At 38.2% G+C, this 25903-nt stretch overlaps 1 protein-coding gene across 1 annotated transcript in view; it reads right to left on the reverse strand.

Annotated features, from left to right (window-relative positions):
- Positions 1–349: 349 nt before the first annotated feature.
- PHF20L1 (PHD finger protein 20 like 1) overlaps positions 350–25903 on the reverse strand; it is an 80808-nt gene continuing 55254 nt past the window's right edge. Inside the window, exons 15-21 of the mRNA XM_036829824.1 lie at positions 18868–19032; positions 14942–15123; positions 13853–13952; positions 12269–12464; positions 8767–9127; positions 7331–7493; positions 350–5474 (exon numbers count right to left, since the gene is read on the reverse strand). Coding sequence (XP_036685719.1) covers positions 5332–5474; positions 7331–7493; positions 8767–9127; positions 12269–12464; positions 13853–13952; positions 14942–15123; positions 18868–19032 — 1310 coding nt within the window. The 3' untranslated portion in view covers positions 350–5331. The remainder of the gene's footprint in view (positions 5475–7330; positions 7494–8766; positions 9128–12268; positions 12465–13852; positions 13953–14941; positions 15124–18867; positions 19033–25903) is intronic.

The raw sequence follows: 25903 nt of genomic DNA on the forward strand, positions 1-25903 counted from the left end.
GTTAAACTTATTGGCACTGGTTTTTCATAATACCCTTTTTTAATAAATTGTATGTTGGATGTTTTAATGTTCCCGCTTCCATTCTAATTTCCGATCAGTCTATGTAAGAGTTAACCAATTTTATTGTTCTCTGCAAAGAATCAGCTTTTTCATTTATATTGACGCTTCCCTACTATTTGTCCATTTAGTATTTCATTGATTTCAGCACATTTCTTTCCTTTTCCATTTATTTTTGTTCTAATTTGTTCGTTTTTCTAGTTTTTTTAAAAATCTTAAACCAGTGATTTTGTGCCTTTTATATTTAAAATGTCTATTTTTTTAATTGAGGTATAATTGACATTAGTTTCAGGTGTACAATAAGATTCAATATTTGTATATATTGCTAAATGACAAGTCTAGTTAAAATCTGTACCTTGCTTTTTATTATAAGCATTTAAAACTGTAAATTTCCCTCTAATATTGAGCTGCATCCCACAAATTTTAACATGATGTATTTTCATTTTCATTCAATTAAAAATATTTTCTAATTTTACTTGTAACATTTTTGAGTCATGGATTGTTTTACAAGTATGTGATAATTTCCAAACACTTTGGGTTTTTTTCAGATATCTAATACTGATTTCCAGTTTAATTTCATTATTGTTGGAGAACATGTTATGCATTTCAATTTTAAATGAGTTGAGACCTGTTTTATAGCCTAGTACGTAGTCCATCTTTTTGAGTGTTCCATGTGTATTAAAAAGGAAATTTGTATTCTCATGTTGTTGGGTGGAACATTCTATCAATGTCAATTAGGTCAAGTTGAGTGTTCATCTTTGTTCAAGTCTTCTATCCTGATTTTCTGTCTACTTGTTCTATCAATTAGTGTTAAAGGAGGGCTAAAATCTTCAACTATAATTGCAGATTTTTCTATTTTCTATTCAGTGATATTAGTGTTTGCTTCATGTATTTTGATACTCTATTAAGAAGCCTATAAATACGTTTTAAAAGTGCAATTTACTTTTTTGTGTGTATGTGGAGAAAAGTACAAGAGAATGACAAAGGCCTGTAAGTATAAAAGAAGATAACATTCTATTAGGAAGCAAACTGGAAAGGCAAAAAACAGAATATAAAATTTGTAAAATTTTCAAATGTTAAAGAGCTTGCTCATGTATTTTTAAAATAGATGTTGGTAAGTAGCAAAATTGTACTGATTCTATTGCATACATTTTAAAATGATAACAGGTTGATTTTAATAGGCCAATATTTACAAATCAGAAATCACACTCTTTGCAACTGTTTAAATTTATGATGAACAATTTCAAATGGCAGAATCAAAGCCCCACTGCCCATAGCACTGTTCTCAATTGTGCGTATTTACCTTGGCTTTTTCCTCCCCTTCCCTACTTTTCCCTCTTCCTCACTCCAACTTCCTTAGATGACCTCTTAAATAAACGAAATACACTTAAGTCTTGTCTCCAGATCTCCAGGTACCAGAAATGAATTACAATTTTTCAAAATTCCCACAGAGAGGTCACAGCCAAAAAACATTCAAAGACCACCACTTTAATTAACATATATATTCTATGTCCCCCAAACCGCTCATGCCTGTTCCACTACAGGAAATATATTATTCACTGACGTGGTTCCTGCACGTCAGTACAATGCAGGATACTATAAGAGGCCTTCAACAATGGACTGCTTCTCTTAGGAAGAGAAATTGAAACCTGAAGGATTGTCTGCATTTATAGAGACACAACAAAGGAGAATTTTCCAGAAGAGGAAAATAATATGAAGGCAAGAGATGGAAACAAGCATAGTCTATCTAGACAGTGAGGCTATATTTAAATGGATTTGAGAATTGGTTAGGTAAAATACAAAAGATCCAGATTACACAGACCTGACTTGGTTTGAAATAGGGAGTCACTAATGATATCAGAAAACAGAAATGACAAGAATAGGTGAAACACACCTGCTAGGAAAAGAACATGAGTTTGAACAGCACAGGGTTTGCGTCTTGAACCTGCCACTAACCTATGACAAGTCTCTAAATGTTTCTAAACCTCAGCTTCCCCATCTTAAAAATGATCCTGTCTTACCTCTCCACAAAAGAACTAAATTAGATGCTGCAGGTAACAGGTACAATACCTGGCACAGAGGAGTCACTCAGTGTTAATCCCCTAGCTTGACAGTGACCATTCTGATGAATCAGAATGAAGACAAAATTAAAATTTCAGAAGCCCACAGTAATACCCCCATGACATGATTTTATAAAAAACGCTGTACTACTGGTGGGATTGAGAAGGAGGAAGATGACACCATCCATTTTGAGGAACCAGCACATCTAGTGAAGAAATGGATAAGGGGGAGGGACTGCAAGTTTCAAGCCGGGGCTCTTAGGGTGGTGATATTGCAGCAGAGAGAGTGAAGCTGGCAGGAGACCCAGTTGGCTGGAGGGGAAATGGGCTCCTTCATTTTGAACATACAGAATATGAACACCTGAGAGGACATAAGTCAGTGGAAATAAGGTGAGTGTTAGGAAAAAGGATTTTACCTGAAATTATGAGAATAATCAATTTCCTTTAAGGAAAGCGTGCACTACTCTTAAGTTTGAAAATAATAAGTCAGTAGAAACACACAGGAGTATGAAGAAGTACAAATTATACTTATCAGTACCATACTAAGAAGGATCCTTCCCCACCAATGTCAGTCTATTCTGTCTGGGTAGCAATGAACAGTTATCTTTTCAAGAAACACCCTCTCTAGTTTATTGCTCATATTTAAATATATATACTCACATTTTTAAAGTAAGACTAAGTGGAAAGAAAACTCATCTGAAACCTCACACAATGGACTTACTTCTCAAAAATGAATTCACTTTCCTAAATAAGGAATGACTCGGCCTGCTAGTTGCTAAAAGGCTTCAACCAATTGTTGATATACTCTATATTAAGTGGGTATGTGCGTACAAGTAATTTGATACAGATTTACTTTAAAAATGTAAAGTAAAAATTCAGACTCCCAATTCATATGCATAAAAGCAGAGCAAAAATTCAATATTCTAATTATTAGTTGAACTTCTAGTTTGCTGGCTGCTAACAAATAAAGTGATCTAATTTTAAGATACTCCAAGAACAAATGCACATTAACTTAACTGTGGTCATCAGGGATTAAGAATATGAGTGTCACTGGGTACAAAGGGTCCTCTGTGCATGTGACAAGAATCTAGGCAACACCGCTATTCACAGCCTGTTAAGGATGCTACTTGCTCCATTCTGAAAAAAAAGATATAAATTAAATGTCTAGAATTTAACCATAATAGGGAAAAGATTAGAGCCATTATTTTAAAACACAAATGAAAGACAAAGTATCAATCTTGAAATACAGACATTAGCAAATTTACTCCACGCATGAAATATAGGCACTATTATTTTGACTTTAATATGCAAATTTAATAACTACCTCATATCCCTCTACTAAAGCTTTTCATTTCTCAGTAAGATTTTTGACAAAGTTAATGTATCATAAGTAAATACACAGGGCTGCATTTTATGTCTGTGATCTTTGGCACATTTGTCAAGTTGGAGAATGTCAAAAGGCAATAAAAATGTCTAATGACTGTTTTGCACATTCTTTTAATCATCTTTACATCAAAATATAAGGCTGCAAAAAGGCAAGCTGAAATTTTATGATATGTGGAATTGTTTTAATAAAGAGTTTTACATACAGTACCTTACATATAGAACAGTGTGTTTGCAAATTTAAATAATATCTGAATGTACAGTGGCATGTATTCTTATCAAAGATAAATTCAAGTTTACTGTCCATCAGTTCTAAAATGCATTTATACAGATTGCTAGAACTGATCAACAGAACGAGGCATAAAATATTCAAGTGTTATATGTCATCAAATAGCCTCCTAACAGTCTTTTTTCCTCTTTTTAAAAAAGTTTCAAAACCTGTACATACATTTTTAATTTTTAAAAACAGTCTGTTAAAAGGTAACATTTCATGTTAACCACCAATTCTTATAGTCTATAGTAATAAAACTAGATATGTGTAGATATAAATATGTGTAGATTATGTACATATGTACGTTGAGTGTTTGTTTCAAACAAGCACACACACTTAACGCATACCTGCACGCAGAGCACTGGGGGCAGCACACAACTCACAAGAGCACTGGCAGACGGGAGGACCTGGGCTCGAAATCCAGCAAGAGCTGACACAGCAACTGAGTTGCCTTTGGTTTCAGAAATCTGTCCATTTGTGATCAAAGCTAAGAGTTTTGAGTGCGTATGTATTTTTTAAAAATAAAATTCATCTTCAGAAATGAAGCTTTTCCAGTATTCCACTACCAGCAGTTAAAAAATCCACAGCCACAAATTATTTTGATATTTTTGTCACTCCTCATCCCAGCTGAGGTTATTTACAACTTCTTTTTTTCTGAAGGCAAATCCAAGCATACTCAGGATCAAACTGTACGTTGAAACCTGAATACTGAAATTTGACTATATATATTCTCTATATAGTATATGTGATATATGCGTTTCTCATGGGCTGATGGCATTATGTAAGACTTGGGTGAGAGAACTCCCACAGGATTTAAATTTCTCTTTCCAGCAGTATCATCATCATTTGGCACACTGACCCTTCTGCGAGCCATTCTGTTTTTTACAGTGAGCTTAATGCCAGCAATAAACTCCAATTATTTTGTTGTTTGTTTTTAAAATATATTCATAATGAAGTAAGAATTCCACAAATGTCTTCCTCAGAAGTGAGACTTCTACTGTCAGTTTTCTGATTAAGGACATTCATCACCTAAGAAACAGCTCATGATCCTATAAAAGTTTCAATACTCTAAACTTCGGTGCAGCTAGATCAACTGCAGAGAAGACAGTTCTTACAACAAGCTTATAGAACTCTCCAGAATTTAAATTTCCTCTACAATTTTGGTTTGGGCCAAATGTTGGTTTATAAACATAGATCTTTCTACTAAAAACTATGTAATACACCATATTTCTTTCTACAGGTATCTCGAGCTTCATGTTAGCAACTTTTCAAAAATCCTGCCAATCTGATTCCCTTAGCACAGATTATATTCTACCTCCACTGATGCTTGGAATATGACACGTTATCATTTGTATCTAGCTCATAAATTTTTTTAATATTAGCTTCCTTGATAAAGTTTTTCTTCATTTTCCTTTCCAAGGTGCCATCCTATTGATGTCACAAATCAGTAAATGACCAAACATCACTAAGCTTTTTAACCATCCACTTAGCAGCCGTGTGGATAATAAAAATTAGTCGACTGAACAGAGCCACATTCTTTGCATTAGGTGTTCACTGCTGTCATACAGAGCAGAGAGTTGCTATTTGTTGTACTTTGCCCATGTCAATTAGGAGCTGCTTGATGTGGCGTTTAAGTTGGGGCAGCCTCGCGAGAGGATCAGGTGGCTCCAACTCCCCTGTGAAATCAAGCCAGCTTTCCAGAACTAAAAGAGAGAAGAGAAGAACAAACACATTTAAACGGCAACTGAAAACACAGTCAAAACATGGTATAATTAGAAGGCTGAAAAAGTGATGGAGAAAGAGTTCACTTCCCTTTCACTAGAAAGCCAATCTACAGAGTCACTTCTGAGCAGTCAAGCATCCTCTACACCTCATCCCACAAGAGTTCTAGCCCCTCTTAGTAACCTTTATCTGTTGTTTTATCTGTCGTCATTTTAGGTAATTTTTCCTTTTAAAGAGATAAAGTAACTGCATTTTGAGTGTCTCCTTTTACTCTCTTCTGGAACACGAAACAATATTCCCTGTTCCTGCTCAAGCTTTCTATTAATTTAGGCTTAAATCATCTCCATTTTAAATGAAACTTAGCTACTCTAACCATTTTTGTAAATCTAGAAGTTCTTTTTAACAAAGGAAAGGAGGTAGCAATTTCTTAGTGTCCTTTCATTCCCACTGTTTTATCAGTACTTTAAAAAAAAAAAAGAAGCATATTAGAAGTTCAGGCAGAATGCAATTAATTACATTCTATACTTTTTATTAATAATAATAGGAGATAGCGTCAAGTTGCATTTTCTTCTTCGTCAAAAATCTACTTAAGGGCTTCCCTGGTGGCACAGTGGTTAAGAATCCGCCTGCCAATGCAGGAGACACAGGTTCGAGCCCTGGTCCAGGAAGGTCCCACATGCCGCGGAGCAACTAAGCCCATGCACCACAACTACTGAGCCTGCGAGCCACAACTACTGAAGCGCGCCTAGAGCCCATGCTCTGCAACAAGAGAAGCCACCTCAATGAGAAGCCTGCACACCACAACAAAGAGCAGCCCCCGCTCCCCTCAAATAGAGAAAGCCCGCGCACAGCAAGGAAGACCCAATGCAGCCAAAAATAAATAAATAAAATAAATAAATTTATATATTAAAAAAATCTACTTAAAACTAACTAAACTAACTCTACAACTGGCTTATAACCAAATGGAAGATGCTTCTGAAATGGGTTTCCATTTCTTCTTTTCACAGGGAAAAACAAAGCAGTAGGAACTCTAGCTTACTGGGGGATGAAAGTAGCACATACTTTTGCAAATAAAAAAAGGGGGGGGGCAGGAGATACAATCTATAAGGTTAAAAAAAATGGAGTCAAAAAGCATAGGAAAACACTAGATTAGGAACCGAGTAATCTAAATTACTCTATTTTCTCAACTATAAAATGGGGATAATATTTTTCCTGTCCACTCCTTAGGGCTCCAGTGCAATAAAATTTTTAAATATAAAAGAAAAACATTTGAAAATGTGTATGCAAACTTAAGGTTTATCTGCTTAACCTTGCAAGAGTTCTTTGTTGTTAATTTCACTTAACAAACACTGTCCAAAGTGAAAACAAAATGTTTTCCCCCATATTTCAAATATGCTTAAAGTCCTTATGCTGACTTCCAAAAAAAAACACAGTTCAATGAAAATATTCATTGAATAATATTATTTATTGAATAATATTATTTATTGAATAATATTATTCAATGAATAATAATAATATTATTATTCATTGAATAATAAATATTCCATATGGTATATACTGTGCCTGGCAAGTGGGCAATATTTAATAAATATCCATCTTAAAAAAAAAAATCCCTAAAATATCCAGTCATATTGTCTTGAGACTAAAAGACCCTAAACGCCAGATGTGTTAAATACAATGTAAAGGGAGCAGCAAAGCTCCATGAGCATGGACAGCATCTGTAGTTTTTGTCCCATAATTTCAAAAGCTTCAAATAACTTCAATTAAATTATTCAAAAGTGCAATAAACACACTTTACAGACTACAGCAATTGTATTTCAGTTCTTTCTTAAATTACCATCAACTTCTTTTTCTATCAGGTCCATCCTGCTGGTGACTTCATTCTGCACATTCTCTATGTGTGTAAGGAGATTGAGTTGCCACTGAAGATGTGAGTCTCCCGGGTCTTCAGTGCCCTTTTTATCATTATAAACAAATACTGTATTCCTTTCAGCTGAATTCTTCTCCAAAGAGCCAACAGAAAAAACAAAGAATTGGATGAAATGTAATGTCATAAAGGGAAAGACGCATTAAAAACCTCATTACCCACAATGATCGGTAAAATCCAACCTGACTCCCAGAATATTTTTAAAGGAAGTACTAGCACATAACTAAATTACATCTGACGGTCCTGAAAAGCAGACATGCCTGCTATGTCTCTTCACAATGTCTAGCACAGTGCTACACAGGGTAGAAGGCCTTCAATAAAACCTGCTGAAGAAATGAAGGAGCTAATTATATTCTGTAACTAGAAAGCCCAGCTAATTGACTGACCCCTTCCTCAGTTAATCTAAGCTGTGTCACAAGTGGAGTGAAGGCAAAAAACAATGATGGGAAAAAATTAAGATAGTTGGCAAAGGCTAGTATAAAGCATAATTAACTGCAGACTGGACTTTATTATTGCAGCTAAATCAATGGGGTGAGGGAAAGAGAAAAACCCCTTAAAAACTTAAAAAGTGCAGACTGCTTAACACACACACAAAATCTGACCTCAGTTTCACCACCGATAACTCACTTCATAAGAGGGATATTAATTTGACAAAATAATTTACCACAAAATTTCAGGTAATATAAGCTTTTCAAATTCAGTTAAGTATTTATTTATAGAACTTACTTGATAAAAGAGGCCAGAAAAATAAAGAACTAATTTTAAAGCAGTATTGCTAATTGAAAAATCAATAAAAAATGAAGGCACGACATCTCTAAGTTGTGAACAAGAAATAAGTTTATAAATATTCAATGTACACAGAGCTATAAGAATTCAACTTACTGCATAATGTGATTGATATGCATATACAAATATGCTGTAATTTTTAAAAAGACGATTTTTTTAGATAAAAAGTGCCACTTTTTATCTAAAACACATACAAAAGGAACACAAATTATATTAATATATACACACCCATATGCAATTTCATGTTTTCACACGCAGACATTCTCATTTGGAAAAAAATTTGGCTCATGGTTTTTAGAGGCATCTAAGTGTACTTATAAACTTGAAACTTTTGTTAAGGCAAAAGTTTAATGAATTACTACATTTCTGAATTAGGGGATAATTAAATGTTCAAATGGCCAGTGTTTTCTTGTAGCAAAAGCAAAAAATGTCTTTACCCTAACAAGGTACTTGTGAACTTGGAAATATAAGTAAAATCTGGGAACTCAGTATGTTTTATTTCACAAGATTTTCCTTTGTTCTATCGTATTTCCAAGCAAAGACAAATGAACTAGTTATACCTTTCCGGCCATTCCATCTTCTTTTACTGGGTATTGTAAACGGTTTTTATCTCTCATGTGAAATTCCTGTTCTTCTTCAAAACTACTAATATCATCATCATCTGAGCTCCCAGGGTCTGCGAGAGTTTTGCAGTCTTGACCAAAACTTTGTGGCTTTTGGTAGCTGTGTTCACTTGTTATATACGTTCCCTCCACTTTTAGGGGCAAACGAGGTGGTTCTTTATGGTTCTGTACATGATACTTCTTTTCTTCCACATTAACTGTGTCTTGCACCATTAGTTTTTTTTCTACCCCAGCAATTACTTGATCTTTCCTCTTCCCAGAACAAGCCCAGAGACGAAGGTCAGGATGATGTTTATTCCTTAAAATAAAGTTGGAGAAACAGCAGTTCAGAAAAAAAAAAGTCCAGTAACAAGTATAATGCCACAATAAATTTCAGAATGTAAAATTACACAGTTAACCCTCAGTTATCCATGCCTTTTGTATGCTCAGTGTACTGACTTAGGTGGACTGATCCCCACCTCTCTATTGAAGACCTAGACCACTGCCAAGCGAACAAGGTGAGGAGGAGGTGAGGACAAAAGTAAAGGTACTTTCTAGGTTAACCTGCCCCAGAATTTCATCCAAAATGTAAATTGTCATAATTTTATAGAAATAAAACTCAGGTAGAAAAGCAATAATGAATGTACTTTTGTGAAAATTCACATCATCATTTGATATGTGCACTTCTTTTACTGATTTTTCACTGTATTTTTAAAAATTGTACAACATGAAAAACTTTTACATGAGCATATTTTAACATCTTAAGTCAATCAAAAAGTGATACTTCCTCATGACAAAAAATTCAGATTATAAATGTGTACAAAGTAAAAACCTCCCTGCCATGGCAATCATAGATAACTGAAGTATAATCTTCCACACTTTTTCTGTACATATAAAATTATTTTTTAAGTGGGTAAGCACACACTTTTTCTTTTTACACAAATGGGGCTCTCATACGATTTGCCTTCTTCATATATAACACGTAAGGGCATCTTGCCTTGTCAGTACATAGAGATTTTCCCTTAGTTTCACTCTAGTAGCTGAACAGTATTAATGTGCTGCAGTCTAGTCTCACCAACCAATTCCCCGCCAATACACGTGTGTGTGTGTTTGCATGTGTGTACCTCTGCACACAAGTGGGAATTTAGCAGTCAGATAAATTTCTAGATATGAAATGCCTAGATAATGTATGCACATTTTAATTCTGACAGGTACTGCCAAAGTGGCCTCCAAAGAGGCTGTACTAATTACATGCTCACTAACAGTCCATGACAATATCCCTTTACCCCCATCCTCACTAAACATGTGAGCATGATATCGCATAGTTAATTCTGTAGTAATTAAAATTCTGTAGTAAGCAAAAGAGGAATCCATTCATCATATTCTGTAGTAAGTAAAAGGAGGATATTCTGGAGGCATAAACCTTTCAGAAGGCTCAATAATGTTTGTGAACTGATAATTTCCAAATTAGATAAATAGCAGGAGACAAATTAGTTTTCTTTCTAATAATAAGCCTTGTTTCTGAAATTATGAATTTTATCTTTTGAACTCCTAATAGTTTAATAGCCAGAAAATACAAAAATTCTTCAACAGTAAAAGGCATAGTAGAAGGAAAGCTAGATTTGTAATTCAATAGTCCAATGTGTTGAATACTGCTGTGCCTTAGAGGAGGAGTTTGGACAAGTTACAGAACCTCTATCTTTGACTACCCATCTAGCAAACAAAGTAAGAACTTTATTGTAAGGATTAAATGAAATAGCACATGAAACCACCAATTTCAGGTTTTGTAGTAGACTTCCAATAAATAGTAGCTAGTGATAATAACTATTATTATTAGAAATATTAACATAAAGAGAGCCTATAGGCATGAGGCAAAATTTGTCCAGTTGAAATCCTTAGTGAAATTATGAATGTACAGAAATTCATATTGATGTCAAGGACAACCGGGTTTTAAAAAAAAAAGCTTAGCTTAATAATTTAGTTTCTCCTTTGAGTTTTAGCATTTGCATGGCCTTTTTATAAAGAAATCCATATTCAGGTTTATGACATACAACCGAAGCAAATTCCATTCAACAATTACTGAGTACTTATTCCTCCACCAACCTCTAGGAATAAAATGATGAACAAGACACAAGCCCTACCTTCAAGGAACCCATGGCTTAGTAAGGGGAGGCAGACATAAACAAGGTGCACCAAAGTGCCTGAAACCAGTACGCATGGAGTCTGACAAGGATGTGATCAGCTCTAGTTGGGAAGGTAATCATGAAAAAGCATTTGCTAGAAGGACTAATGGCAGAAGGTTATTCTGGCTGTGAGTAAAGGCCTGGAGCTATGAAAAAGCATGCTTCATTCAGCGATTATGGTTTGGTATAGCTGGAACATTTGGGGGAAAAATTAGAAGAGGGAAGACATGACAACAAAATGACAGAGAGAATACGCATCGTGGAAGGATTCAGAGTGCATGCTGAATGAGCCTGCACTCTTCTCATTGGGCACCAGGAAGACACGATGGTATATTAAGCTCCAAAGAGACAAACTCCTCTTTATCTTTTACTAGATCACACTGGCAACAGTATGAAGGATGAACTGAAAGAGCACAAGGCTGGAGCCACCGGGAATTTACAAGATATGGCAACCGTTCACGTGAGAAGAACAGCCCGGCTCAGCCGGTCTTGGTGAGGAGAGAGACGGGGACGGTAAGGAACCACAGGGACAGAGTACTCAGCGGGCCTCGCCACCGCGGGAGGGGCGGGACGGGGATGGAAGGAAGGGAAGGGGCACGTTTCCAGCCCAGGCAAGTGAGTCAAAATAAAGAAAAACTTGTGAAGAACCAGTGGATCACCCTGTTTTATATAAAATATGTATACTTTTAAAGAGAAATTCTAGGGAGGTATTAGGAAGAACTAAAAACAAGGACTTCAAGAACATTCTGATATGTTACTTATGGAGGCTCAGTGTTTCTTCTGTTTTTGTTTTGTTTTGTTTTTAAGGAGGAATTGCCTGGGATGACTAAAACATATTTGGTACACAGGAGACGAATAGATTACATGACCTGCTGGCTCCCTTCAAAGCCAATCTTAAGGTAATTTAAAAATATACCTTTGCATCTATTTCATCGTGACAGCATTCCTGAAGGAGGACACACACCAAAGGGTTCACCACAGCAACTGTACTTTTGTGCGCAAGGTGAGCCCACAAAACAGTGTCACGGGACTAACATTTGCTGAAGTACTAGATGCCGTTGTTATTCACCCACGCTTCTCTATCCCAGGACAATAGGCATGAAGGAGCTATTCATCCAAAAAGTTACTAAGCTTTCCTTTTTTTTAAAGTTAAAATTTGTTCAAATATCTATTCTGTCTTCCAAGCTGCTAATCTGAACCTGCAAAAAGCCAACCGATTTAGTTTAAATTAAAATTCACACTAAAGTGTGCCCCTCCCTCCGCCGCCCGTCACTTACTTTAGGATTCCAATCTTCAGCTGTAACCCATGCAGGACTTTCGTAACACCATAGACATCAGCAAGCAGGTGGTGTGTGGAAACTATCTTTTTGGCATTGAGATGAGAGTAGTTTTCTTTTAAAAATGATAACCCGCACATTCTCCCATTATTCAACCAATCCTTATCATAACGATATTTTGCGCTCCATCTCTGACCTGTAGATAAAGTTGACATTGAAGTGACAAAGGATTCCACTTATTCAGACTTCCCTTCAACTGCTACCCGATTAACATCACTCAGTGAACAAGGCGAGCTCTAGGACTAAGAACAAATTCAAAAGACGAGTCAGACAGTGCTTCAAGGGGTTGGCACTGTGAGAGTTCCTCCCACCTTCAGATTCCCTGCCCGGTAAGCAGGACAAACTCCATGAAGGATGTGGTCAGTGGCAGGTCACACCTGCAGAGGAACCTTGAGTGTGCTGCTTTCCATTTTTTATGTCTCTGTCATCTGTTTTCTAAAAAGGCCAAAAGGGCTCGATAGAAACTAGACAGGGGTACTTGTTTCTCTCACTAACATTTGTTTTGAACTGGGCGAAACAGAGAGTTCTAGTTAACTGACTAAGGACCCCTCCCTCACATCTAAGAGCTCACAGAATCCAATATAATCCTATATCTTAACCACCGACAGTAATTATATTCTATTACAATTAGTTGCTTCTATGTCTGTGTCCCCTACTATACTGTGAGAGAGAGGAAGGCGTGGTTAGAATCAATCACCTTACCCCGCACCACCAGATTTTAGCAAATAGAAGGCATCCGATAAATGCTGCTGGGTGAATGAATGAACAAATGCCTACCGTCATGTAGGTTTGGATAACTCTCCTGCTTCTTAATGCTATTGTTATTATTATTATTTCTGATAGACAGAACAAGGCAGCAGCCTTTCATTTGAGATGTCTAGATGGGTTCTGCCTCGGAGCTGGAAGTGCACACGATATGCAGAACACTGCTGCTCGGAGAGCCTCTGCGTGGAGGAAGGCACCTAGGGGACAGGGAGCCCAAAGGCACAGGGCTTCCTCTCGGTGCGGCCAGTCTAGCACCATCCTTGTGCACGAAGCATGCGACATTCTGTGCCCCCGCTGCCTCATCAATAAACTAAAGGGGTCGGGCATGATAACTGGACATCCCATCTGCTCTGACATTAGGTTGATATGCAGCATTATCAGACACTCGTTCAAAACCGCGTCAGCAGGAGCGTGAGTTCGGACTAGGAGTCCGTTCAAACAGCCATATGTTAACCTATTTAGAAATCAATACACAGGAGTAGATTAAGGAGCTAGTTCTCTTCAGGTAAAAGCCACAACCCTCTCCTTCCAGTAAGGCAGTTAATTATGCTAAGGAATTTATGCTAATGCTTTTGCCTAAATAATTAATATGGAAAATGAAACCATAACAAACAGTGAAAACCAGTTTTAAATTTTAACATGGAAGCGGAGTCTAGCTGACACAGAGGTCATGGTGTCTCAGACAGCTGACGTACAACGGAACCTGTATGTAACAAGACATCCAGACACCTTGCGGTGAGCACAGGGACCGAAGCTTACCTGGAGGGTCCCGGCAGATGTAGCAGAGGTACTGCTCCGGGATGCTCTCCTCCAGCAGCCCCATGCACACGCTGTGCTGCCAGCACAGGCACTCTTCACACTGCCGGGAAACAACCGCACTTTACTCGCTAGAAATCAAGACAGACCCCTTCTCTTCAACTAGCTGGCTGAGTCTTGCTGCGGCAGCGGCTGCGGCAGCTGCCACCAGTTCAATTCTTAATCCGCATAACAAAAGCAAGTGATGACTTCCGAGAAATTTCACTTCTGAAACAGTCAGCTATTTCAAGCACTTCCTCTCGTTGCACCCATTAAAATGTGCTTTGATAAACTGGTTTAATCATAAAAAAGGCATAAGATTATTTCTCCCATCTATTTTCACACATCCTTAGAACTCTTAAAAATAGCTTATTAAAGTGCAGAAATTAAAAAAAAAAAAAGGCGACTTTGTAGCAGTGCGTTAGGTAATAACCTCTTAAAGTACTACCTGTGTGGTGAACCTATAAATCTGTAGTTCCCTTATTGAGAAAACCACTGAAAAGGGGGGGAAAGATGATTACTTTTTCTTCGTTTCTATAACTAACGTCTCTGAATCTTCCAAATGTAACCACAAAATATGGGTTACGCTTTCCTTTACTCTTAAAGATACCTTTTCTACAGGGAGAGGTTATTTGTAATGGTAATCCTTGCAACAAAGCTTTCCTTTAATCTTCAATATTGTGGAAACTTTTCTGCCCTTTGAAGGGTGACTATATAACGTAAATTGTTAAACAACAGGATCCAGACCAGCAGGAAAAGAATTGCTATGGTCTACCCTTCAGTGTGGACGCTTAGCCACCTTAATGGCTCTTGAAAAGAATTTCAGCTCGAAGACCTCAAAATAAACATCCCGGAGAGAGATCCTCAGATAAGAAAACAGTCTACTTCATCTGAAGAAGAGATCTGCCAATCATTACAACTGGTACTTTAAACCTGACGCTAAGCTAGAAGCCTCCATCTTCAAAAGGACGGTGAGGAAAAAGAGAACACAGATGCCCCAATGAATGTGCTGAGCACCTGAACTAACTCAGGGCTGAAGGGAAGACAGGTCACCTGAATCATGAAGCCGTTCTCCTCGTCCATCTCACAAATGCATCGCACAATTTCATTAAGCGCATCATCTTCATCTTGAGATTCCTCAAAATTGGTTGAATCAAAGTCCTGATTGTACTCATCCCCACTGAGGAGCAAACTCTCCGTTGAAGAATCATCTAGGAAATCCACATCCGATAAGTCTAGAATATACATAAAAGCATACTCAGCATTTTTTTTCATTTTTACGTCATTTTCTAGAAAGAAAGGCACTATAGGAAGTGATTATAAGCTATTAAGTGTTTAGAAAGGGAGGGCAGATGAATGGGAATACAGTATTTGTCTCTAGACAAAGAAACAAATGATTTTTGAAGCTCAGGCAACTATGATCGTTTTACATCTTAATGTTAACACCATTACAAGTAACTCAGAAAGTATCCCCTAGTCCAGGTACTTACAGAGGTGAGGGCTAAGGTTGACATTAACAATTAAAATTTGCAGTTTTCAAATGCTTTCACAAACATCATCCCTTCTGATCCTCACAACAACAATGGCTTGTAAAAAGAACAGGGTTCATTATTTGCACCGTACAGCTACACAGCGCTTCAGAGAGGTGAAGGAGCTTGCCTAGGGTCCTGACAGCAATACTGGGATTCTTAACAGTATCAGTATCATCAACTACCACTGCACTTAACATACACCAGGTACCATCCAAAGCACTTTAAATATGACATGACTTGCTCGGTAATGCAGCCAGCTAGTGGTGAAGCCAACTGCACACCAGGACTGACTCCACAGCCTGTGCTCTTCATGATTTCAGCGTTTCTTAAACTGGGATTATGAGTTCCCTAAGGAATTTTAAAATGTTTTAAATTTCATTTTGATAAAAATCTTTAAAAAAAATAAGTAAGTATACCCTAGAAGTTAGGTTATATTGATGACCACTATATACAACTCTATTCAAATCCTAGGTTTTTAAGTTGTACTTATAACAGCGTTGAGTCAAAGACTATCATTTAGCTCGGGCTATTGAGGAAAAAAATATCAAGGCAAATATAAGGAAATATTTATTCACGACAAAGGGAAAGAAATGACGACAGGACACCACAGGTCTGCCGGAGTGTGGGTGGAGACATGTTGGGGAAACCGAGTCATCACTTGGCACGTGACACAAGACCTCACCACTGCTCACAGGCTCCTGAAACGGAGGCTGCTCCTCGAACAGAGAGCAGAGCTGGCTCCTGCCTACCTCACCACCCTAACCTGCAGTCACGTTCTCAACCATTCCTTCACCTGCTGCTTATTCATCTCCCCTTTCTAGAACGTCAAGAGTCCATGAGAGCAAGCAAGAGTCCACTGCATTGTTGAATGCTCTGTAGTCAGTGCTTAGGATGAAGCCTGATACATGTGATAGCCACTCCAGAATGTTTCTGGAAGAGGGAAGGAGGGAGTCGTTATATAGAGAAAATTTTTTCAGACTTAATCAGACTAGGTGGAAGTTGCCTGAATTCAAACTAAATAATTCATGCAATTTATATTTTAAATATTTCATATGACTTAGTGTTTTCCTTATCAGCTTCTAATCGTGCTTATTTTTTCCCCGACTCAATGTTTTTGAATGTTTTGTTTCTGACTTATAAAAAGTTAATGTTTTATAGAAAAATAAATGTTTTCTTCTCTTTAGGATCTTAGGACATCTTGGAGAGAGTAAGGTCAGTAGAAATGAGACAATGGTACAGAAATACAAAAAAAAAATTCAAGGAATCAGAAGTAAATCAATTAGATATTATAAAATCTTTCTAATATTAACAATATGGGTAGTTTTGAGAACCTGAAGAATAAATTTCATTTACTCATAATCTTGCTAACTTAAATCCCAAATTTGTACTTTCTCTTGGGCTTTCTTGAATACAAGTTCATGTTGCAAAATGGCAGACTAGAACGTGGATGAACAGTTTCAAACACTGCTGCAGCACGTATGTGGTATTCAATGAATGGCAATCATAACAGGGTTAGCAATGAATTTAATTTAAAAACGACTATCATTGAAAGGAATTAGTGTATATCTCACATAGGTTTGTATGGCCGAAACAGCCAGGCTTCACGGTGCTAGAAGGCAAATTTAAAATATTGGCCAGAAAATCCAGTTCGACTAAACTCGCAAGCATCAAAGCAGTGTTTGGCTGAATTCTGGAGGCTAAGTAAACGGGCCACTGGGTTGAAAGTTAAGTAAGAAAAGCAAGTACAGGTCCCTTCGCACACTGAAATGGCCACCTGGACAAGAGCTCCAACTGCGCGGCCACAGAGCACTGCTCTCTTGTAACTGCTGCCGTGTGAACTAACACTGCTGTTTCCCCACACAGTACTCTCAACGTGTGGTTTCCACATCAGCATCACCCGGGAGCTTGTCAGAAATCAGAAATACGGTGCATAAGACCCAGAACTGTGTTTTAAGAAGCTCTCCAGGTGGTTCTGATGCACAGTAACATTTGAGAACCTCTCCATTTTTCTTCTCAGAGCTCAACGCTTGAACACGTGAAGCGCAGGGGAAAGACAGCGGGACTGAGGGTACACATTCATGACACTCTTCCCAGCCCTCTCCCAAGTGTTCTAGTTCCAGCAACACTGGTCATCCAGATATTCTCTCCCACTCTCCATCACTCTGTATAAAAAGGCAATTTTGAGACCTTGATGGCTCACAGTATGGGTGTTATGTGATTTTCAACCCCGGCTACCGGGGCTGTCTTGCCAGGACCCGCCCTCCAAGAAATCCCAGATTTGTGCTCCGCTGAAGGACCTGATATCATATATTTTAGCATCACACCAATGAATCTAATGTACACCTGAGGTTAAGAACCACTGGCCCAAAAGGGAAAAGGTGACTCGTATTTGTTAGAAAAGGGGACAGAACTTTTTCCTAATCCCTCCCCAATTTTTTTTTTTTTAGATTTGAGATTAAAAAAATCTCAAAAGTGCTATGTGCTTATTTTAGGGTAAAGGGAAGAATATGCTTTTCTCCATAGTGAGCTAGAGGGGAGTTAGGCCTGGAAGAGAATAGGCAGTAACAGTGCCAGAGAAAACACATGACCTGGCATCTGTCATGTAGGGCACTTAAGGAAAAGACAGGGCACTCCCCATAAATATCCCTGGGATTTTACATAGGATGAACCCCCATCCTTTCCACTTCATTCCTTGACTCTGGTTCCTACTGTGCTAGAGCTCTGGTCTCAAGCCATCAATATCTGCAGTTGGGAGAGTTCCTCTTCCCGTTGCTTAGAACACTGGCAGGTAAGAGTCCTCAACACCTTCCACTGTCAGGACTGGACTTACAGGAAAACCTGAGAGATTCCAGCTCCAGGGCTCGTGTCACCACCTAACATGGTCTTCTGTCTACGTGTTTAATACCTGAATGTGTTCAAATCACTGATCTGACCACATTTCCAGACTTTTGGTTACAGACATATCTGTGATCAGGAATTCAAAGTGCATTTTTAAGACTATGATAAATATCTGGCAGAAAAAGCATTACCTTAGGAGTTAAGACAGACCTTGGTTTGAGTTTTAATTCTAACGCTAACTAGCCCCGTAAGTTACTTAACCTATAAGCCTCTGCTTGTTTATGTAGTGTGGGTAACAATATCTACTTTATAAGCTGGTAGTGAAGAATATGAAAATACATGTAAAAACACCTGCAGAAGACCAGTACATAGTAGACACTAATTGTTTCCTTACTACCTGTCCTACAGTTAAGTATAAATGCCGATTTTACTTTATATAAATTAAAAAGTAGCTCAAATTTGTAATGTTGAGATTTTCATATTAGTTCATGGAATAACTTTTTAAATTGTGTGCCCTGCTCAGATAGGCCTCATTAAAGTATGTTTTATTTTCGGTTCCACATTTAAGAATCTTAAGACTTGTTTTAAGCATTACATGGTTACACATACTTTCACCACTAAGATCAACTGACAAAATTGCCCTTGGGTACTGATATGTTGTATTTTTCTCCGTAAACATGCTTCGTAGAGCCAGAGAACTCCCAGAAGATCGAGTTAGTGGAGAAGAGCACCTTTCCAAAAATTCTAGGGAACTGTCTTCATAGTCTGAATAGTCTGCAACATAAGATACATAGAGAAATATTAATAAAGTGTCAAGTAATCAAGAAGAGTCACTATAAAAATAATGAGAAAGTCATGTTTTATGATACATAAACAATCATGCCACCACTTTCTCCTCTCATCCATGAACAGCTAGATCATTATGCATCTGATGAACGAGGTTTGGCAAGAACACCTGGGAAATACACCCCAGGCAGTATATACATAGCAGGGAGCACATGTTCTAACTGGTATCCATAAACTCTTACTAAGTAGTCCAGAAGTGAAAAAGGATTATAGCTTCATTTTCTCTTCATTATAATCACAGCTATGTCTGCAGTAAGATGTGCAAGATGGAAATTAACCTTTTTTTTTTTAAAAGAGGCTCTCGTGATGTCTAGCATGTCAATTATTATAGTGATAATTTGATCAATAAATTCTTCAGCAGAAAACCTCTGAACTAAATTAAATGGTCCTGAAAGAAATTAGTTCTGTCTTCCTCAGCTTAGAATGAGTCATGAAGATGGATAAGCAGAGCGGGGTGGGGAAGCAAAGACAGGAGAGGGTGTGAGTGTAGGCACATGCGGAGGCCACGAAGCAGAATGCCTGGCGCGTCTGACAAACTACAAGACCGTGGTCAGAGCACACTGAGTGAGGGAGATGAGCAACGAGGCTAGAGTGACCGCAGCCAGATCAGGTTAAAGTTTTTTTGTTTTTTTTTTTGTTTTTTTTTTTTTAATTTTTTTTTTTAGTTTTTTTTTTGTTTTTAAGTTTCATCCTGAAAGCAACAGGAAGTCAAAGTTTGTAAGGAGAAGCAAGATGTGACACACATCCAGTTCCATTTTTCCGCTGCGGAATGCAGGAAGGAGTCCGGGGAGCACAGGTAGCGGTGGGGACGCAGTTCAGAGGCAGCTGAGGCGACATTTGAGAGGCAGGTGCAGTGACCTGTGGACTGGAGATGGAGGGCTGAGACGCTACCTTCGAGGGCGATTTCCAGGTTTCTGCTGGAACAACTAGGTGTTGAAACTGGCATGCTGAGATGGAGCTGTAGTGTAAATGGGAGGTGGAGAAATCAGAGGAGAAATGCGGATTCAGAGGAGGGCTTTTTAAAGACGGGAGATCCTACACATTGTCCACATAAATCTAAAAATCCGGGGGTGGGGAGGCAGGCAGTGAGAAATGCCAGGATTTTAAGAAGAGAAAGACAGACAGTCTCTTCATTTCAGTAGAGGCAAAGGAGAAGATTGATATATTCAGGTAAGCATGTAGATGTGGTAGATAAGAGATGAGCAAGTGCTCATCTGATGGCTTCTATTTCCTCAACTGAGTATGAGGCGAAGGATGTAAACTGATGCAGATTAGGGAATAAGTAAGAGGTAGAAAAAGCTGAAGAAAGGTAGAGAGTGGAAAAACAAGTTCACAAGAGAAGAGCAGTCCAATGCTGGTGGGTACCGAGTATCATCCATCAGAAGCTGGTAGTGTGGGAAGCAGAATAATGGTCCCCTAAAACGTCCACAGCCTAATCCCCAGACTTGTGAATAGGCTGGGTTACATGGCAAAGGGGAATTAAGGTTGCTGATGGAATCAGGCTGGAAATCAGCTGACCTTAAAATAAGAGAGTATCCTGACTTATCTGGGTTGGCCTAGCATCAACACGAGGGTCCCTAAAAGTAAAAGAGGGGGCAAAAGAGTCAGTGCCAGAGTGATGTAAAGTAAGAAAAGACTCGAGCCACCATTGCTGGCTTTGAAGATGTGAGTGGGACAAGGGCCAGGACACTTGGCAGCCTCTGGAATCTGGAAAAGGCAAAAAAATGGATTTTCCCCTAGAGCCTCTAGAAAGGAGTGCAGTCCTGACACCCTGATTTTAGCCCAGTGAGACCCATTTTGGACCTCTGACCTTCAGAACCTTAAGATACTCAATGTGTGTTTTTAAGTCACTGTTATGTAGTTGTGACAGCAGCAATGGGAAACTAATATAGTGGTCGTCGTAAATATCACAGCAGAGCTCACGTTTACCAAGAGCTCTCTATGTGCCAAACTGGACTCTAAGTGCTTTATGTGCACTAACTCGTAATCCTCACAACCATCCAATAAGGCAGCTACAACTGTTAGTGCTGTTTTACAAATGAAAAAACAGAGGCAGAAAAGGTTAAGTTGCCCAAGAATACACAGCTATCAATGGCAGATCCAACATTTGAGCCCAGACAGCCTGACTACAGAAGCCTTACTCTTCAACAAAAAGCGTCACTAGTGGATTTCAACATTTAACGTGTACACACACTGGAAAGCTTGTTCAAACCACTTCCTGGGCCTCACGCCTGCGTCACTCAGCAGTGGGGCCACTCCCAGATGACGCTGGTGCTGTCAGCCTACAGAGCCTCCTCTCACAGCCTCGCAGAAACTGCAGGGCTGCCAGCACCATGCTACTCAAGCACAGGCATGGAAATGTGAAGGGCACTGATTAAACGCTAGCCAGGCGCTGGGTTCAGTATCCATACTTCACAACGATTATCTTACGGCATCCTAACAATAAATCTACAGAGTAGAAACTATCATTACCCTTTTACAAGCGAGGAAACTGAGGTTTATAGAATTTAATAACTTGCCAAAGGTCACCCAAGCTCTAAGTGTCGCAATCAGGATTTGAACCCACACACTCAGCTCTCAAAAGCTGCCCTTTTATCCGTGACATGCTATAATGCCCTCTCAGCAAAAGTGAAAGCAGAAGTACTGGCTGAGTATAAAAATGGTAAAAATCTCAATCTGGTGTTAAAAATAAAACACGGCTGACATTTAATCTCTTTACGTTATATTAGCAACTGAACAAAATTTCTTAGCATTCTACACCCCTCCTGTATTCCCCACTCCCATGCCCTCGGGCTATTATGAATAAAAGTCTACTGCTATGTTTCAGGGTTAGAGCAATGTAATCTTCTACATAAAGCTTCTCTAAATAGAACTTTTGTACTGCTTTTACCACACACAAAACACATCATAACTTTCTTAGTAGATATTTATGCATGCTTTTTACCACTCTTAACATATATGCTTGCTTACAAGTGCCTGGAAGGGAATCTTTGTTTTTACTATACAATACTTTGGATTCTCTTTGCATTTCTCATTCTAGTTCTTTTAAACCTCTGTATGCCTTCAGTTTTCTCATATTTACAGATACATGAAAGACAAAGAGATGACGAGATTTGCTCAAAATAACAAGCTAAAGACTGGCAAAGATGTCACTCTTAAATAGAATCCAACACGGCAATTTCTCACACACACAGATTGAACACAATGTTAGTTTTATATTATGTAAACTAATTCTGGTAATCGAAACATGTCAACCCACTCTTTAATGGGATAATTATAAAGAACTACTTAATTCAATTACTCCTTTCCATAACTTCATTTAAACAGATAACTACTGACTTAGTATGCCAACAAACACAAGGAGGGAAGGATGGAGGTAAGATTAACAACACAGCATGATGGTTAAAGTTAAAATTAAGACTCAGAAGCCAGACTGCCTGGGTTCCAATCTGCTTTTCTCCACTTACTGGCCATGTGAGCTTGGACAACTCTCTTCATCTCTTCTGTTTTAGTTAACTGTTTATAAAATGGGGATAACAGGCCCCACCGTAAGAGGTTAATGCAGGGATTAAATGAACTAGTATATGTAAAATGCTTAGTGTTTGGTACATAATAAGCACCAGCAGGATATGCAAAATCACATTGAGTGATGAAAAGAAAGATTTTTTTAAACTCCTCAATGGCAGTAATTGCAGACTAAAATACATATTCTATTAGGAACCTCACGTAGTAATAATGTGAATTCTTTAAAATTAAGATGTCTTTGAAATTTCAAAGTTACTTAAAACCCCCTATTTCCAGTTTAAAGAACACTCTTCTAATTTAATCATCTGGGGAAAAGTGTCATTTCCAAGATAAATGTAAATAGCCCAGAAAATATCTCCTCAAATGTAATAACCAATTGCAAAGATGTTGGTGATTACTCAACCCAACACCTGCTGTGTACAAAGAGCAATGCTTCTGTACATCTTTAGTATTTACCAGGACTCTACTTTCAAAGTTAAGATTTTCATTTATAGATCTGATTTTAAAACATTTTTTAAAGGTTTATTTTTTTAATGGCTCTTTATAAATAGGGTTACCATAGGTAATGGTGGGTTACAATTCTGAGGTGCAAATTTTCTCTGCACTTTTTTCTCTAAGACTTATTAATCCTAATCACTCTCCTTTCTTTCAAGTTACCACTTCCTGCATTCTCATAACTACCCCTCACTTTGCTACCAGGTATGGCCCACTTCTTACTTTGCTCTTTGTCAGCCCCTCCCTGTTATCTTTTCCCCACTTTCACAGGTGTTTTGGTACACAGGATTCTGCATCTGCTGCTATAGTATTGGAAGAGACCTGTTTGCCGATGCAACGTAAGGTGACTTAAAAAGCTTGGCCCTTCCTGCCCTGACACCTCAGTGTCTCTGTTGGAATACCCAAGGCAGCCAAATCCCCTCAGCCTCTGCTCAGCTGGGAGTTCATCTGGCAGTCTGGTCTGCAGTGTGAAGCTTGTCATTTCTGCATTGTGATACATAATCACGGGAGGGTAGTCACTAAACAAGGCAATCTGTGGTTCATGGCTTCCGGTTACAGAGCTCCAGAGCCTCCTAACGTCAGGTTCTCTCTAGCATGGATCCCACAGAGCTATCTGTGAAGGGCGGGTGGAGGAGACAGGCTGAGGACCAGTGCAGACACAGAAGTGTCCAGAGATGTGCAAGACACTCTCTGGGAAGTGGTTTCAAGTTTTTCAATCCCATTTTGATCCCATATCTTCAAATTTACTTTGGTAGCTTTAGAGTTAGAAAATGTAAAAACTTCATACCCTGTGGAAAGATTAGATGTTATTTTTGGCCTATAGAGAAAGTTAAAATCTGAAGAATTTACCAAAAGTGACTACCAACTCCGAAATTACCTCGTTGGCTTTACAGTTTTTAAAACTGTTTTTTCTTTTAAAGTGTTTGATGAATACGGGGAAAAAATGGGTATGACATAAAGCACATAAATACTACAAAATACTTAGGTACTCATCATGAAATTTAAGAGGGTATCATTGTCAGTTTTGAAGCTTCCTTTGTGCCACTTTCCAATTTGAACTAATAAATTTCCTTCGTCCACCTCAGAGGTAATCACTATCCTAAATTTCTATTCATCATTCTCTTCCTTTCCTTCATGCTTTTGCTACATACATTTGAATCTCTAAAAGATATACTGTTTAGTTTTACAAATTTTTGATCTTTACATAGATGAAATCATATTACTGTACGTTTTCTTCAGTGACTTGATTTTTATTTATTTCTTTATTCTTCTTAGTTATCCATTTTATACATATTAGTGTATACATGTCAATCCCAATCTCCCAATTCATCACACCACCACCCCCTGCCCCCCCGCCGCTTTCCCCCCTGGTGTCCATACGTTTGTTCTCTACATCTGTGTCTCAATTTCTACCCTGCAAACCAGTTCATCTGTACCATTTTTCTAGGTTCCACATACATGCGTTAACATACGATATTTGTTTTTCTCTGACTTACTTCACTCTGTATGACAGTCTCTAGATCCACCCACGTCTCTACAAATGATCCAATTTCATTCCTTTTTATGGCTGAGTAACACTCCATTGTGTAAACGTACCACATCTTCTTTATCCATTTGTCTGTCGATGGGCATTTCGGTTGCTTCCATGACCTGGCTATTGTAAATAGTGCTGCAATGAACACTGGGGTGCATGTGCCTTTTTGAATTATGGTTTTCCCTGGGTATATGCCCAGTAGTGGGATTGCTGGGTCATATGGTAATTCCATTTTTAGTTTTATAAGGAACCTCCATACTGTTCTCCATAGTGGCTGTATCAACTTACATTCCCACCAACAGTGCCAGAGGGTTCCCTTTTCTCCACATCCTCTCCAGCATTTATTGTTTGTAGATTTTCTGATGATGACCATTCTGACCCGTGTGAGGTGATACCTCACTGTAGTTTTGATTTACATTTCTCTAATGATTAGTGATGTTGAGCATCCTTTCATGTGTTTGTTGGCAATCTGTATATCTTCTTTGGAGAAATGTTTGTTTAGGTCTTCTGCCCATTATTGGATTGGGTTCTTTGTTTTTTTGATATTGAGCTGCATGAGCTACTTGTGCATTTTGGAGATTAATCCTTTGTCAGTTGATTCGTTTGCAAATATTTTCTCCCATTCTGAGGATTGTCTTTTCATCTTGTTTGTAGTGTCCTTTGCTTTGCAAAAGCTTTTAAGTTTCATTAGGTCCCATTTGTTTATTTTTGATTTTATTTCCATTACTCTAGGAGGTGGATCAAAAAAGATCTTGCTATGATTTAGGTCAAAGAGTGTTCTTCCTATGTTTTCCTCTAAGAGTTTTGTAGTGCCCAGTCTTACATTTAGGTCTCTAAATCCATTTTGAGTTTATTTTTGTGCATGGTGTTAGGGAGTGTTCTAATTTCATTCTTTTACATGTAGCTGTCCAGTTTTCCCAGCACCACTTATTGAAGAGACTGTCTTTTCTCCATTGTATATTCTTGTCTCCTTTATCAAAGATAAGGTGACCATATGTACGTGGGTTTATCTCTGGGCTTTCTATCCTGTTCCATTGACCTATATTTCTGTTTTTGTGCCAGTACTATATTGTCTTGATTACTGTAGCTTTGTAGTATAGTCTAAAGTCAGGGAGTCTGATTCCTCCAGCTCCGTTTTTTTCCCTCAAGACTGCTTTGGCTATTCAGGATCTTCTGTGTCTCCATACAAATTTTAAGACTTTTTTGTTCTAGTTCTGTAAAAAATGCCATTGGTAATTTGATAGG

The sequence above is a fragment of the Balaenoptera musculus genome, chromosome 17 (genome assembly GCF_009873245.2).
Source record: "Balaenoptera musculus isolate JJ_BM4_2016_0621 chromosome 17, mBalMus1.pri.v3, whole genome shotgun sequence".
In the NCBI taxonomy this organism is placed as follows: Eukaryota; Metazoa; Chordata; class Mammalia; order Artiodactyla; family Balaenopteridae; genus Balaenoptera; species Balaenoptera musculus.